The 14,347-nt window shown below is 42.2% G+C and overlaps 1 protein-coding gene across 1 annotated transcript in view; it reads left to right on the top strand.

Moving 5' to 3' along the window:
- SLC15A1 (solute carrier family 15 member 1) overlaps positions 1 to 8,858 on the top strand; it is a 42,193-nt gene extending 33,335 nt beyond the window's left edge. Inside the window, exons 17-21 of the mRNA XM_007467227.1 lie at positions 5,134 to 5,241; positions 5,364 to 5,472; positions 6,024 to 6,167; positions 7,657 to 7,764; positions 8,667 to 8,858. Of these exons, the coding sequence (XP_007467289.1) occupies positions 5,134 to 5,241; positions 5,364 to 5,472; positions 6,024 to 6,167; positions 7,657 to 7,764; positions 8,667 to 8,858 (661 nt within the window). The remainder of the gene's footprint in view (positions 1 to 5,133; positions 5,242 to 5,363; positions 5,473 to 6,023; positions 6,168 to 7,656; positions 7,765 to 8,666) is intronic.
- The last annotated feature ends 5,489 nt before the right edge of the window (positions 8,859 to 14,347 follow it).

Below are 14,347 nucleotides of genomic sequence, written 5' to 3'. Positions count from 1 at the left end.
CACCCTCCCCCTCCCCCTCCCCCGCTTCCTCACTCCTCTCCCCCCTCTCCTCTTTCGTTGTCTCTGATGAGATCTTACAAAAGAAGGATACGTGAGGTCACCAACACTTAACTCCACCAATCCATCCATGTGGTAAAAGATAAACCAGAAACTTTTTTCTTTTTATTGGCAACAACAAATTCTTAATGGATCAAAGGTTTTATTAGTTATGATTTCAGTAATGCCCAGGAGACACATTAAAAAAAAAAAAAGGGAAGTTCTGAAAAACTAGCGTCAGAAACAAACTGATAATTAGAACAACTTGAAAAATTTCAGGAAGTCAGACTTGTGAGTAATATATGAACTAAAGGAATAGTATATAGAATCTTAAGCAAAATGGAATCCTCTTAATTATGTGGTATCAGGAAGCTGCAGGACTTAACAGACTACGGTCTTTTAAATAAATGGCAAAACACTTCAGTCAAAAAGTGGTCGAGAGTTTGATATTGATCTTTCTCATGAATTGTTTTAACATTACATATTGTTACATATATATGTATCTATAAACAATATGTTTTTGGCATGTTTTTAAACTTAAAATGTTATTGTCCTGTGTATATGTCATTCTGCAATCATAAAATATATTACATTAAAAATATTATTTTAATATTTAGTCATATTCATATATGTGTCCCTTATTCATTCACTTAAACCATTGTATAATATACCATTGCATGGATATACCACAATTTTTTTTTTTGTCCATCCCTCTGTACGGGAAATTTAGGTTATTTTCATTTTTCCAAACAATGTCACAGTCCACATTCACATATGTTTCTTTGTCCACATGTGGGAAGTTTCTCAATGGCAGTGATCTTTAAACCTTTTATCACATTCAATAAAAATATTTTGAGCATGTACCCACAATGTATGAATATGGTATCCTTTATAAATTATAAATGTATATAAACTACTGTACCAAATCAATATGTTCATCATAAGTAATACAAAAAAGAAATATAAAAAGGATGAAGAAAATTTTAAAAAACAATATTTTACAAATATTTTTATTCAGTAGTGGTACAGAAATCATTCATGTAGATAATGTGATTATATGCTTCATTGGTTGCTAAAAATCTCAATTTAAGATTTACTGTCAGTTCAGTTTATTTCAGTCCTGGTCTTGATGACTGCCATACTGAAAAAACATGCTTTAAGGAGGGAGTGTAGCTGGGACATGATTGGCCATAAGTAGATTCAGAAAGATATCTTCATTTTAAAAATTGTGGAGTTTTCCAAAACTGGTACTGGAAATCCACATACAAAAGACTGACGTTGAACACCCGCCTCACTGATCCCATATATAAAAGTTAACTCAATGGATCATAGACCTAAATATAACTAAAGCAATACAATTTCTAGAAGAAAAATAGGAATGAATCTTTGTGACCTTGGATTAGGCAGTGGTTTCTTATATATGAAACTAAAAGCACAAACAACAACAACAACAACAAAAATAGTAATAGGCTTCGTCAAAATTGAAAACATTTGTGCTACAAATGATGCCATCAAGAAAGTGAAAGACAACCCACAGGATGAGAGAAAATATTTGCAAATCATATATAAAAGATTTATATTCCAAATATATAAAAATTATTACTACTCAATAATAAAGGGACAGATAACCCAATTTTTTAAATGGGCAAAGTATTGGAATAGACATTTATCCAAAAAAAATACTATTGGCCAAAAAGTACATGAAAAGATGCTCAGCATCATTATTCACTAGGGAAATGTGAATCAAAACAACAAGATACCACTTCACATTCACCAGGCTCTAATAAATAAATTAAAAAAAAAAAAAAACAGGTAATAAAAAGTGTTGGTGAGGAGGCAGATAAATTGGAATCCTTATACACATCTGGTGCAAATGTAAACTGATGCAACCACTTTGAAAAACTGTTTCTCAAAATGTTAAACATAGAGTTACCATATGACCCAGCAATTTTTCACCTAGGTATATACCCACAAGAAATGGAAATATATGTCCACTCGAAAACTTGTAGATGAATGTTCATAGCAGCATTATTCACAATAGACAAAATGTAGGTACAATTCAAATGCCCATCAACTGATAAACAAAATGTGGTCTGTCCATACAATGGAATATTATTCAGCCATGAAGAGAGATGGAGTACTGCTGTATTCTGTCACATGAATACACCTTAAAAACATTATGCTAAGTGAAAGAAGCCAGGCACAAAGACCTCCTGCTGTATGATTCCATTTACATGAAACGGCAGGCAAATCCACAGAGACAGAAAGGAGATTAGTGGTTGCCAAGGACTGTGGGGAGGGGGCATGGAGAGAGACTACTCACGGACATTGAGTTTCTTTTTGAAGTGATGAGAACTGGACTCTTGTGATGGTCGCACAACCATGTGGCTGTAGTGAAATCACTGAATTGCACACTTTAAAGGGGTGAATTTTGCAGTATGTGAACTATAGCTCATAAAGCCTTTTTTAAAAAAAAAAATTTTATTGAAGAGGAACAAATATCTCTGTCCCCTCGTTATTCTTTTTTATTTTTTTTTATTTTTTATTTTTTGCAGTACGCGGGCCTCTCACTGTTGTGGCCTCTCCCTTTGCGGAGCACAGGCTCCGGACGCGCAGGCTCAGTGGCCATGGCTCACGGGCCCAGCCACTCTGCGGCATGTGGGATCCTCCCGGACCGGGGCATGAACCCGCGTCCCCTGCATCGGCAGGCGGACTCTCAACCACTGCGCCACCAGGGAAGCCCCCCTCGCTATTCTTTAAGGAACTGGTCCCATCTTGTTTTCTCACCTGGTTCCCACTCTCTATCCCTCCTCCCATGATCACTTTGTAGCTTAGATCCTGGTGCTCCTAAGATGTCAAGCCAGCTTGAAGCCTAGTGGACCCTAGGATTTGCCTGATCAGAGCTCTTAGAGCACAATTGATCTGGAACCTCCGCTTTCCATGCCTTTTGAAGCACTCAGAATGTGTTTGCTGTTTATCCTCTCCTATTTTCTGTGTGTATATGAAAACACATCTGATATGTGTGATGTTGCTTTTTTGTTTTTTTTTTCAGAGTATTTCCATTCTTATTGGTATCTTGTACCAGCCCTGAGACATATGTCAGGCGGGCAGTAGTACTCAAGCCTTAGGATAGGATTTATTCAGTCTTCTGGCTTATAATATATAAAGCCAGGCCCCAGGCCCAAGGGTCTGCTTCCTAATTGCATTCTGTTTCCACTGTCTCTCTTTTGAATGGTTCATCTTAATCTTTTATAAAAGTGGCATTTACAGTTTGGAGCAGTATTCACTCTATTAGGCTCCTGTTGACCTACATCAGGTTCAGTTTTCTGTTTTAATCATCTGTTAAATGACACCAAGTCAAATGTTTCATTCATAAAAATGTTCTCTCAGTCCCTGGAATTTGACCAATATTACTTATTGCCAAAAAGTAGATGAAACTTGGCCACTGTTGACAAAAAAATTAATCAATAGTCCATCTAAAGGAGAAATAGAGAATTTTATTCGAGCAGATCTAAAAGATTATAACCCAGGAGACAGTCTTTCAAAAAACTCTGAGGACTGTTCTACTTGTTAGAAGTCAAAGATACCTCAAGGGAATTCTCTGGTGGTCCAGTGGTTAGGACTCCACGCTTTCACTGCCGAGGGCCTGGGTTCAATCCCTCGTTAGGGAACTAAGATCCCCCAAGCTGCCTGGCGTGGCCGAAAAAAAAAAAAGAAAAAGAAAACCCACAAAGGTACTTCAAAATACACATTTTTGAGACAAAAGATTGTACATCAAAATGACACACATTTTTACATAAGGTTCACCAAAAACACATAGTCTAAGTCTGCACATACAAAGCAAGCAGTAGGTCACCACGATCCCTTACAGAATTAGGAAAGAATGTTATCTTCCAAGGAGTTACACTGCTGACGTCAGAAGAAAGGAAAAAAAAAATTGACCTTTACGGTGGAGCCAGCATTCCCACGTTTGGGGAGGTCAAGTTAATGTATAATGCACACTGCATATTAGGGAGTGCTCAATACAGGGCAGGGAATGTTATGCTTACATATTCTTGTCCCGCCTTAAAACGGAAATTTTATTCCGTCACCATGTGTTTTAGGGATGTGGAAGTTAAATTGTTCTTTATGGTACTTAGGTGTATACTGTTATTACTTCTCGTTCTCTGAATTAGATGATCTTCTGTATGCCTTCAATCACCTATCTGGTAGGAAAGATCCGCTGGTCTTATTTGGGGTAGCCCCCTTCTCCCTGGGGCAGTACAAGAGTATCAGAGTCTTCTCTAGCCTGGAACACTTGAGGAAGGGATCTCTAATCATCTGTCTACCCGGTCACCACCTATATGGTCCTTTGGAGGCAAACAACTCTCAAACGGTCCCACTGAAGCTTGGGCACAGGGAATGTTTCAGAGACTGGAAACCTTGGGACCCAGCACCCAGTCCTACTGGGTGTTCCATTCCCAGCCGTATTCCCGTGGGGTGCCGGTCACTGTTACTCCATGACCTGCAGACACAGGTCTCTGCCATCTGAAGGGAGTTCCTGAAAACTGTCTCTGATTGCTGGGCTGGCCCACGTCTTCCTGTCCACTCCTTGGAGCCCCTCCCTGCCTGAAGCTGCTCTTTAAAGTAAAGGAAATAAATGGGCTTCCCTGACACTGTAAAAGAAGCCCCAGTTGGAGGCTGTCTTTTAGGTACTCGGCAACTACCGCTTTTGGTCTTTCATCACTTTGGCTGTCAAGCTTCTGAAATAAGAAGCACAAAGACATGGCTGCCTTCCGGAAGGGGAGGAGGTTAGCAGCTATTTCAATCTGTACTTAATATCCCAAAATGCCACTGAAATAGTTCCTAGTCAGGGAGTACTTAGATCAGTTCCCGGCATTTACCTGTGTTAAATAAATTCTTTTAGGCGTGTCCTCATGAGGTGAGCAAAGGCAAACCTAGAGTCAGTTACTTTCTGCCTTTAGACTCTAGAAATCTTCCGCAGACATCTTAAATTCCTGCCAAAAGGGAACAGAGCCCAACTTCAGATGCACATACTGTGACCTGGAGCAAATCATTCCATAGTCCACTCACAAGACAGATGGTTTTCTGTTTCAGATTTGTAAATGCTCTTGCTGAGAGCTTCGATGTCACAATGGATGGGGAAACTTATAAAAACGTCACCAGTCACAATGCCAGCGAATATCATTTTTTCTCTTCTGGCATGTAAGTACCTACAATGGACACTTTGCTCCCAAGTTCAAGGGTTTCAAGTCTTTTCCTTTAAATAATACATTGAAACTTTCAATACCAATAACATTAATTTATATTCATCTTTCTTTTCATAGAAAGAGCTTCAAAATAAACTCAACAGAGATTGCACAACAGTGTGGAGATGAGTTCAAAACATCCTACCTTGAATTTGGTAGTGCGTATACCTATGTAATCACAAGGAAGGTTAGTAACTCATTGCACTGAATCAGAAGTGTCACTCAAAGTTTACTGATATGAGTCCTTGAAAACAGGACATAGTAATGATTTAACAGAGTGATATTAGGATCTGTATTTTAAACGAATTTAGAATTAATTCAGTTCACCACTAATTCTGTGGTTTATCATTGCCTTAAGTTCACCTTTAGAATAAAATTAAACAGACTGACCTGCTCTAAATGTTCACATTTACAACTGTCCTCATAGACTGTCAACATGGACCTTGGAAGCTTTTCGTTCAAAGAGCTGGCAATGTTTTCAACAAACCTGACTTCCAATCTGCTCTCTTATTTTTAGAAGAAAAAGCTAGTGAACATATTTTCAAATCCTACCAAGGCCATCCCATCCCAAGGATAAAATGCAGTGTTGCATATTTACATTGAAAATGTGTACTTTCTGGATAGATCCTATGGTGTAACCCTGAAGGTCCAAACTCAGTGTGCCTGTCTGAGCAATTTTTATTCTGGAAGCAGTCTCTATTTTCATTTCTTCTTCTTGCTTTTGCCTTACTGGTTTAGGGTGATGGCTGCCTCGAACTGATGATATCTGGAGATATTTCCCCGAACACAGTCAGCGTGGCCCTGCAAATCCCCCAGTACTTCCTCCTCACCTGTGGCGAGGTGGTTTTCTCCGTCACGGGATTGGAGTTCTCATATTCTCAGGTTTCCTGTCTGTCGTTCTGTACACCCCTCTCCTACAACCCCGCCTTCAAATAATGCTGCTGGGACTTAATTAAAAGCTGGGGTAGCCATGTATTTACAGTGTAAAAGAAAATTCTAGAGAGCATTATGGTAGGTTCTACCAAACAAGGTTTTAGAAATTACCGAGTCTTATTTACTGGATAAGAATATTACTGTTTAGGGAATTCCCTGGTGGTCCAGTGGTTAGGACTCCATGCTTTCACTGCCGAGAGCACAGGTTCAATCCCTGGTCGGGGAACTAAGATCCCGCAAGCCACACGGCGTGGCCAAAAAAAAAAAAAAAAAGAATTTTACTATTTAGCATCATGAGTGTCCATATATAGGTATCTGAATTCCCAGTCACATGCTAGAGATTTGGGGTCCTAAGTAGGAAAAACTACATTAACGACCGTTACCAGGGTTGTGATGGTCAGTGGATCCCACGTTCTAAAACAACCCTGTTCGTAACAGGCTCATGCATAGTCTATGTCCTCATTATTTTTACGGTTCACTCGAGGTCTCTTTGTAGCTCCCAGTAAACACACTGATTAAGGCCTAGCTTTTAGTTTTATTTTACTTATTTTTATTTATTTATTTTATTTTTTATTTTTTTGCTGTACGCGGGCCTCTCACTGCTGCGGCCTCTCCCGTTGCGGAGCACAGGCTCCGGACGCGCAGGCTCAGCGGCCATGGCTCACGGGCCCAGCCGCTCCGCGGCACGTGGTATCTTCCCGGACCGGGGCATGAACCTGCGTCCCCTGCATCGGCAGGCGGACTCTCAACCACTGTGCCACCAGGGAAGCCCAAGGCCTAGCTTTTAAAAGTTAAAAAGTAGTATTGCTTTTGTGAATATTAGACTAATGAGGCACATTTTGCTGATACCTAAATTAGAGCTTAGGTTCTGAACTATTTTATCAAAATATAGTTACAGTCGTCCTAACCTCAGCATGCCTAATACCTTCAAGTTTTGCAGTAAAGATTGTAAATATGAGCTGGGTAATCCCTTTCTGCGATGACCTCACCGTCTAGTTAAGGAGATGACTATAACACAGGTGACAAGAGTTCTAAGAGAAGTTTTGGTGACATAGCTGGGAAGCTCCCCAAAGAGCAAGATGACAGCGCAGAGAGCAGCCTCCATCTGGGGGGAAGGAGAGGTCGGACTGGATGGCTTTGTCTGAAAATTCTGTAGCAGCAGAATTGGTTCATCTATAGATTCGTCCATTTCACTAGGATGACAGCTTTGCAGGCATGTGGAGAGTGAAAAACAAAGGATTCTTGTATGTTCGTACCACAGGAGCATTCGGGATGTCTTGTTATCCAAGTGATAATCCTTTTTACATTTAAACCAGCCTGACTCTTAATGTGCATTTTGGGGGTAGACGGCCTAATTAAGGGAGTCGGTGAGTTAGCTGTGTTCTCCCGCTCTGCAGTTGACGTCTACATCGGGACTCACTCTGTTTCGTTTCCTCAGGCTCCTTCCAACATGAAGTCAGTGCTTCAAGCAGGGTGGCTGTTGACAGTGGCAGTTGGCAACTTCATTGTCCTTATTGTAGCAGGAGCAGGCTCGTTCAATGAACAGGTACTGGTGCAGACAGAGATCGCGCGTACCTCTGTCTTCTCACCTGTTAATCATCATCGCGACGACCCTCCCTAGCTGTCTGTGTGTACACGTGGTCATCTTGGCTAATGGCTGAGTAAGACTCTGCCAGACCAGCCAGACGGGGCTTATTTCTACTTGGAAAATAACCAGATGTAACCAGATGGGGTTAACATACCTACACGCTCATATGGTTTACTACCAAAGGAAACATCTTTCCTGGCTTCAGTGAATGCAGCTCAGTGGCCCCAAAGCAGGCGTGTTATCCAGAAAGTTGCATGATACCTAAAGTTAAAGCCATTCTAAAGGTTGTCGTAATTTTTCCCATTAAAATAAAATGAGGGCTTTTCTGGTTCTGGAACTCTCCTTCAGCACTCAGAATCTCTGCCTCATAAGGGAGCTGTCCCTTTACCCCATCAGACTCATTACTTCCCCCACCAGGTCCCATCAGAGCCTGTGCTAATCCTGCGTGCTCATGACCTCAACGTTTTGCCAAAAGATAACATGGGGGGGTCTTACCTTAGAACATTTCAGCACATTCTTTTTCCCTCAAGAGTACTCTGCCTGGTGTGCTCTGGGTCCCCATCCTTCCAGGGACAGCTATGTGTCTTAAGACTTGGGTTTTTCAGAAATTTTGTCTCATCTTCTTCAAGTCCTGGGTGTCTGCACTCCAGAGCTGTTCCAAGGATGTTACTGTTACATTGGGCATTCAAGAAAAGCTGGCCGTTCTGTATCTGTGGCAGTAGCTACCAGTTTCCCCTAACAACTTCATTTCCAGCACCTTCGATCTGGATGTCTCAAGAAAACATACCCGCGATACATACATTCCCGTAACCTGTATTGTTTTTGTTTTTTTCCTTGCTCCAACTTCAATTCCTTCAAAGTGGGCCGAGTATGTTCTGTTTGCGGCGTTGCTTCTGGTCGTCAGCGTAATATTTGCCATCATGGCCCGATTCTACACGTACGTCAATCCAGCAGAGATTGAAGCTCAGTTTGATACGGATGAAAAGAAAAACTACCAGGAAAAGAGTAACCCATATCCCAAGTCAGACTCCGTCGTACAGACACAGATGTGAATATCAAGAAGCAAGTGGAGGACGGATTGGGCCCAGGATGTGCTCAGGTGTCTGTCCCCTGGGGGCAGGACACTCTGTTGTACGGCCGCTGATGGGGAAGACTTCAGAACTGTGAAACAAACCAAGAAAGCTGTTTTCTAAGCAGCCAGCAATGAACCTAAAAGAACTCTAAAAGAAGTCCTTTTGTTTGTTTTTCAGAGAAGTCTTATTTAAAGCATACACACACACATACACATACTTTTACAACACTGAGTCCATACCCTGCATTTAACTCCTTTCCTAACACACAAAGTTATTTTGGACTAACTTAAATTTTTGAAATGGTGGCAAAGTTCCATATTGTTTGCATTCAAACACTCGATGGAAACAATGTTAAATGAGGCAAAAAGTGAGTGTTTAGGCTTTAGAATGGTACACAATAAGGACCGGCTAGTAGGAACTGGTAACTTTACCTTCTGTTTTTAGTTTTGTTTTTCCAGTCCCTACCTCTTTTTAAATTATGTATAACTCAAAAAACTACTCAGGTAAAGGCAAGTCATGATTTTTAGAATTTCAATGGTATGAAATAAATTCTCATTCTTAAGAGTAAGTGTCTGTATTTGGGGGCAGAGTAAGAAATCCTTAACATTTCCTTTCCTGATTATAAAAGCTGTGCCCGCTCATTAAAATTTCATCAGAAGGTGATAAAAGCATGAACAGGGCTTCCCTGGTGGCGCAGTGGTTGAGAGTCCGCCTGCCGATGCAGGGGACGCGGGTTCGTGCCCTGGTCTGGGAGGATCCCACGTGCCGTGGAGCGGCTGGGCCCCTGAGCCACGGCCGCTGAGCCTGCGCGTCCAGAACCTGTGCTCCTCAACGGGAGAGACCACAACAGTGAGAGGCCCGCGTAACGCAAAAAAAAAAAAAAAGCATGAACAAAGCAAGACCCACATACAGTAAATTCCAGGAACATGAAATATCAAAGTTTGTTTCCTGCTTTTCTCGGGGTTATCTGTGGCTACACTGCTCTCTTACTACTAGGACCTTCCTGTGTGCATATTTTTGTACCGTCTCAAAGTGTTTTTCTCAATACTCGTGAGCATTTTTCTACTTGAATAAAAATCGTTCCAAAATATTATAAACACTTCCTGCCAAATTCATCCTATAGATATTTATCATATAACCATTCCCAGGTATCAGACTCAGAACGAGTCTGCTTTGGCACTCTTGGAAAAACGAGCCACAGTTCTTAGACAGGCGTATGCACAGTTCTGAATGTGGAAACTGGTTCCTGGGTTATAGGAGCTTGGATCTCTAAGATGCTTCATGCACGAGCTTGTCATCGCAGTGTGGAGACGGAATGAAACAGAGAGACAAAGTCTAGAGTGAGGAACGCAAATGTACTGATCGAAGCTTGCTGAGGACCTTCTCTACCCTTTGGATCAAGTCCTCATTCCTTAACTGAGAAGGCTGTGTCTTCTGTGGATATGTCACCTTTCTCTCTGATCTACCAACTTCTTCTAGCTCCTGGAATGCAATGGGTTCTCACTTCTAGTCAAAGGCAAAAGAAAATTCAGGTCTTGAGACACTTATTTTCTACCCACCCCTCGCCCACGCACTCCTCCTGGCGAGTGAGGCTAATGACGGGGAGGCATATGCATTAGTCTACTGGGGAAGGGGCAGCGCTTTTTCCGAGGGAGTGGAGTGTCACCGCTTTTATCCTTTTTTGGTCTTTGATGTCCTGTCATGGCCGTTGGTAGGTGTGTGTCATTTAATATGCTAATGTAGTAAAATCAGTGTATAATGAGACTCAGGGTCTGTTGGAGGTTAGATTCGATTCGGGCCCCCATCTTGGTTCCAGCTGGTTCCATCTGGGTTTGTTTTTTTAATTAATTAATTTATTTATGGCTGCATTGGGTCTTCATTGCGGTGCGCGGACTTCTCATCGCGGTGGCTTCTCTTGTGGCGGAGCACAGGCTCTAGGTGTGCGGGCTCCAGTAGTTGTGGCACGCCGGCTCAGTAGTTGTGGCTCGCGAGCTCTAGAGTGCAGGCTCAGTAGTTGTGGCGCACGGGCTTAGTTGCTCTGCAGCATGTGGGTTCTTCCCGGACCAGGGCTCCAACCCGTGTCCCCTGCATTGGCAGGCGGATTCTTAACCACTGCGCCACCAGGGAAGTCCCCATCTGGGTTTTTTTGTTTGTAGCTTCCTTTCTTATCTCTGGACCCTGTAACTTAAAGATTTATGTTCACTCCTGCTAAAGGTAGGGGTTGGCAGGTTTTGAGCAAAGACCTGGAGGAGCTCTGGCAACAGTTTGGCTGTCTCTCCTCTGCACTCCTGTCACATACCCCTCGGTGTGTTGTGACTATCCAGCTTTCCGTGGGCCAGAAGCTCTCTGCATGTATCCTGTGATCCATTTAATTTCCGGAAGGTGGTTGGCCTCTTTGCGTTAAGTAACAATTTAAAATCTCTTGGACCATGAAGAGTGAGATGGAAGAGGCTGAGAACTGAACCTTGAGCAGTGATTTGAATGCGCCTCGTTGACAAGGTCTAGTGTGAAAGACTAGCTATAAGGGACTACGAGTTTTGCCTCTCTGGTCATTTCTACCCTCTAACTTACACAGTATGCCTTTGATGGAGGAAAACAACAGTCACGGTGATGAGCTCTCAGCTCCATTGCCCCACTCTTGAGGTAATGGAGAGTGAACTTTCCATTCACTCCCCTAAAAAGAAAAAAAAAAGAGAACTCATCCTAAATCCTCAAAGAGAAAAAGAGAACTCATCCTAAATCCTCAAAATATATTCTGGTCCTAACACTTCTTACAGCCGCTGGGTAACATGGGGCAACTCTTCACCTTTCAAATCTCATTTTCCTCTCCTACAAAACAAAGAGAACACGAGACAATGTGAAGCCTCTAAAATCCTTTGTTTGAGGGTACCTGGCACACACCAGGCTTCCAAATGTTGAATGAAGACCTGCCCCTCAGTCGACGACGACATTAACATTGAGTATGCTTTGCAGTTGGACGAAAACATTAACTCAGTGTTAATGTGACCTCCACTGGCCTTTAAAGGATAAGAGCGGGGGACGGGGGGCATCGGGGCACTTTGATCATCAGGGGTGAGTTTTCAGAGTGATCTTCCCTCTAACCTTCCCATTTCTTCCAAACGTAATCAGGACTGACGGGTGCGACCATGGCGGTTCTAGACAAAAGACTTTGGACAGTGGCAAGTGTCATGGGGCAGGAGTGGCCAAGGGGGACGCATGGGGCCAGATCCACAACCTCGGGTCTTCTGCCTTTTCCTTGGCCCCCATTTTTTTGTGCTTTACACCTTTCTCTAAGTTGCTGATCAGTGTTTAATCAAAATAGTTCACTGACTTGAACATTGGCTGAGTGCTGAAGTACGATCCTACATGGGTTGGGGAGAGTATCTGGAATGGAAATGCTTTCGTTGTACACAGCAGGATTTCATTGCTTATACCTAAAAGCCAGAATATTTTGTGGGGTTTTTGTTTTGTTGTTTTTTTAATTTTTATTTTATGTTGGAGTATGATTTACAATATTGTGTTAGTTTCAGGTGTACAGCAAATTAATTCAGTTATACATATGCATATATCTGTTCTTTTTCAGATTCTTTTCCCATTTAGGTCATTACGGAATACTGAATAGAGTTCCCTGTGCTGTACGATAAGTCCCTGTTGAGTATCTATTTTATATATACTAGTGTGAATGTTAATCCCAAACACCTAATTTATCCCTCCTCCCCTTTCCCCTTTGGTAACCATAAGTTTGTTTTCTATGTCTGTGAGTCTGTTTCTGTTTTGTAAATAAGTTCATTTGTATCATTTTTTTAGATTCCACATATAAGTGATATTATATGATATTTGTCTTTCTTTGTCTGACTTACTTCACTTAGTATGATAATCTCCAGGTCTATCCATGTTGCTGCACATGGCATTATTTCATTCCTTTTATGGCTGAGTAATATTCCACTGTACCGTCTTCTTTATCCATTCTTCCGTCAACGGGCATTTAGGTTGCTTCCTTGTCTTGGCTATTGTAAATAGTGCTGCAGTGAACATAGGAGTACATGTATCATTTTGAATTATGGTTTTCTCCGGATATATGCGCAAGAGTGGGATCGCTGGATCACATGCTAGCTGTATTTTTAGCTTTTTAAGGAACCTCCATACTGTTCTCCATAGTGGCTGCACCAATTTACATTTGCACCAACAGTGTAGGAGGGTTCCCTTCTCTCCACACCCTCTCCAGCACTTATTGTTTGTAGACTTTTTGATGGAGAATATTTTGAACAGTGGTTGTAATGTCCACATGAGTCTTATTGGCCTATTCTTGTTTTGTTTCCACGTGTCTCCATAATTTTTTTTTTCATTTTGTGGATGTTCTTTATTTCTTTCAGTGTACTAACACATTTATTTTGCGGTCTATTTTAGACTTCACAAAGTTACCTTATTAAATGCACCTTCCAGTTTAATTTTTGTTGACCATTTTAGCCATAGATTTCTGTCATGCATTCTGGGCTTTTTTTGCAGCTTCATTTTTTTTTTTTTTTAATAAATTTATTTATTTCTGGCTGTGTTGGGTCTTCATTGCCGCACGCAGGCTTTCTCTAGTTGCGGCGAGCGGGGGTACTCTTCTCTTCATTGCGGTGCACGGGCTTCTCATTGCGGTGGCTTCTCTTGTTGTGGAGCATGGGCTCTAAGTGCACGGGCTTCAGTAGTTGCAGCACATGGGCTCAGTAGTTGTGGTGCAAGGGCTTCGTTGCTCCACGGCATGTGGGATCTTCCTGGGCCAGGGCTCAAACCCGTGCTCCTGCATTAGCAGGTGGATTCTTAACCACTGCGCCACCAGTGACAAATAGAAGTATTCTATTCTATGACAAATAGAAGTATTTAACACTTATTGGACACTGAATATGGGCAGACAGCACGTGAAGCACTTTACTGTGTCATGTTTACAAGCACGTGGTCCTTGCAACAGCCCTATAATTTAGATTCCTGTTATTATTCCCATTCCACAGAGCAGAAAACGGGCACGGAGAAACCAAGTAATCTGCCCAAGGTCACATCTGCCATCTGGCTCAAGAGCCCAGGCTACCAGCCACTACACCAGCCTGCCTCTCACTGCCAGTGGTTACTGGACAGTATGGATTAACTGAATTTAATCCTTATAACAATACTAAAGAAGGTGTCATTACCCCCGCTTTAGAGATGAGAAAACTGAGGAATAACCGGCTTAAGTAACTTGCCCACAGCCATATACCCAACAACTGGCCAAGCCAGGACGTGAACCCAAGCGTGTCTGAGCGGGGAGAGGTGCCTCGCTCCTAATCACCGGCTGTACTGTCTTCTTCACGTAGTCAAACGCAGACACGTGATGGCAGGAGTGATGTACCGGGGACAAGGACAAAGGGGGCACTGGGGGGCCTCAGAGAAGCACGATCCACCCGAAATCCAGCTGGACACCCCAGGGCTGGCCTAGATGGGCAAGAGGG

Source organism: Lipotes vexillifer, unplaced genomic scaffold (genome assembly GCF_000442215.2).
Source record: "Lipotes vexillifer unplaced genomic scaffold, Lipotes_vexillifer_v1.1 scaffold291, whole genome shotgun sequence".
Lineage (NCBI taxonomy): Eukaryota > Metazoa > Chordata > Mammalia > Artiodactyla > Lipotidae > Lipotes > Lipotes vexillifer.
This window is presented reverse-complemented; position numbering and strand designations above follow the sequence as displayed.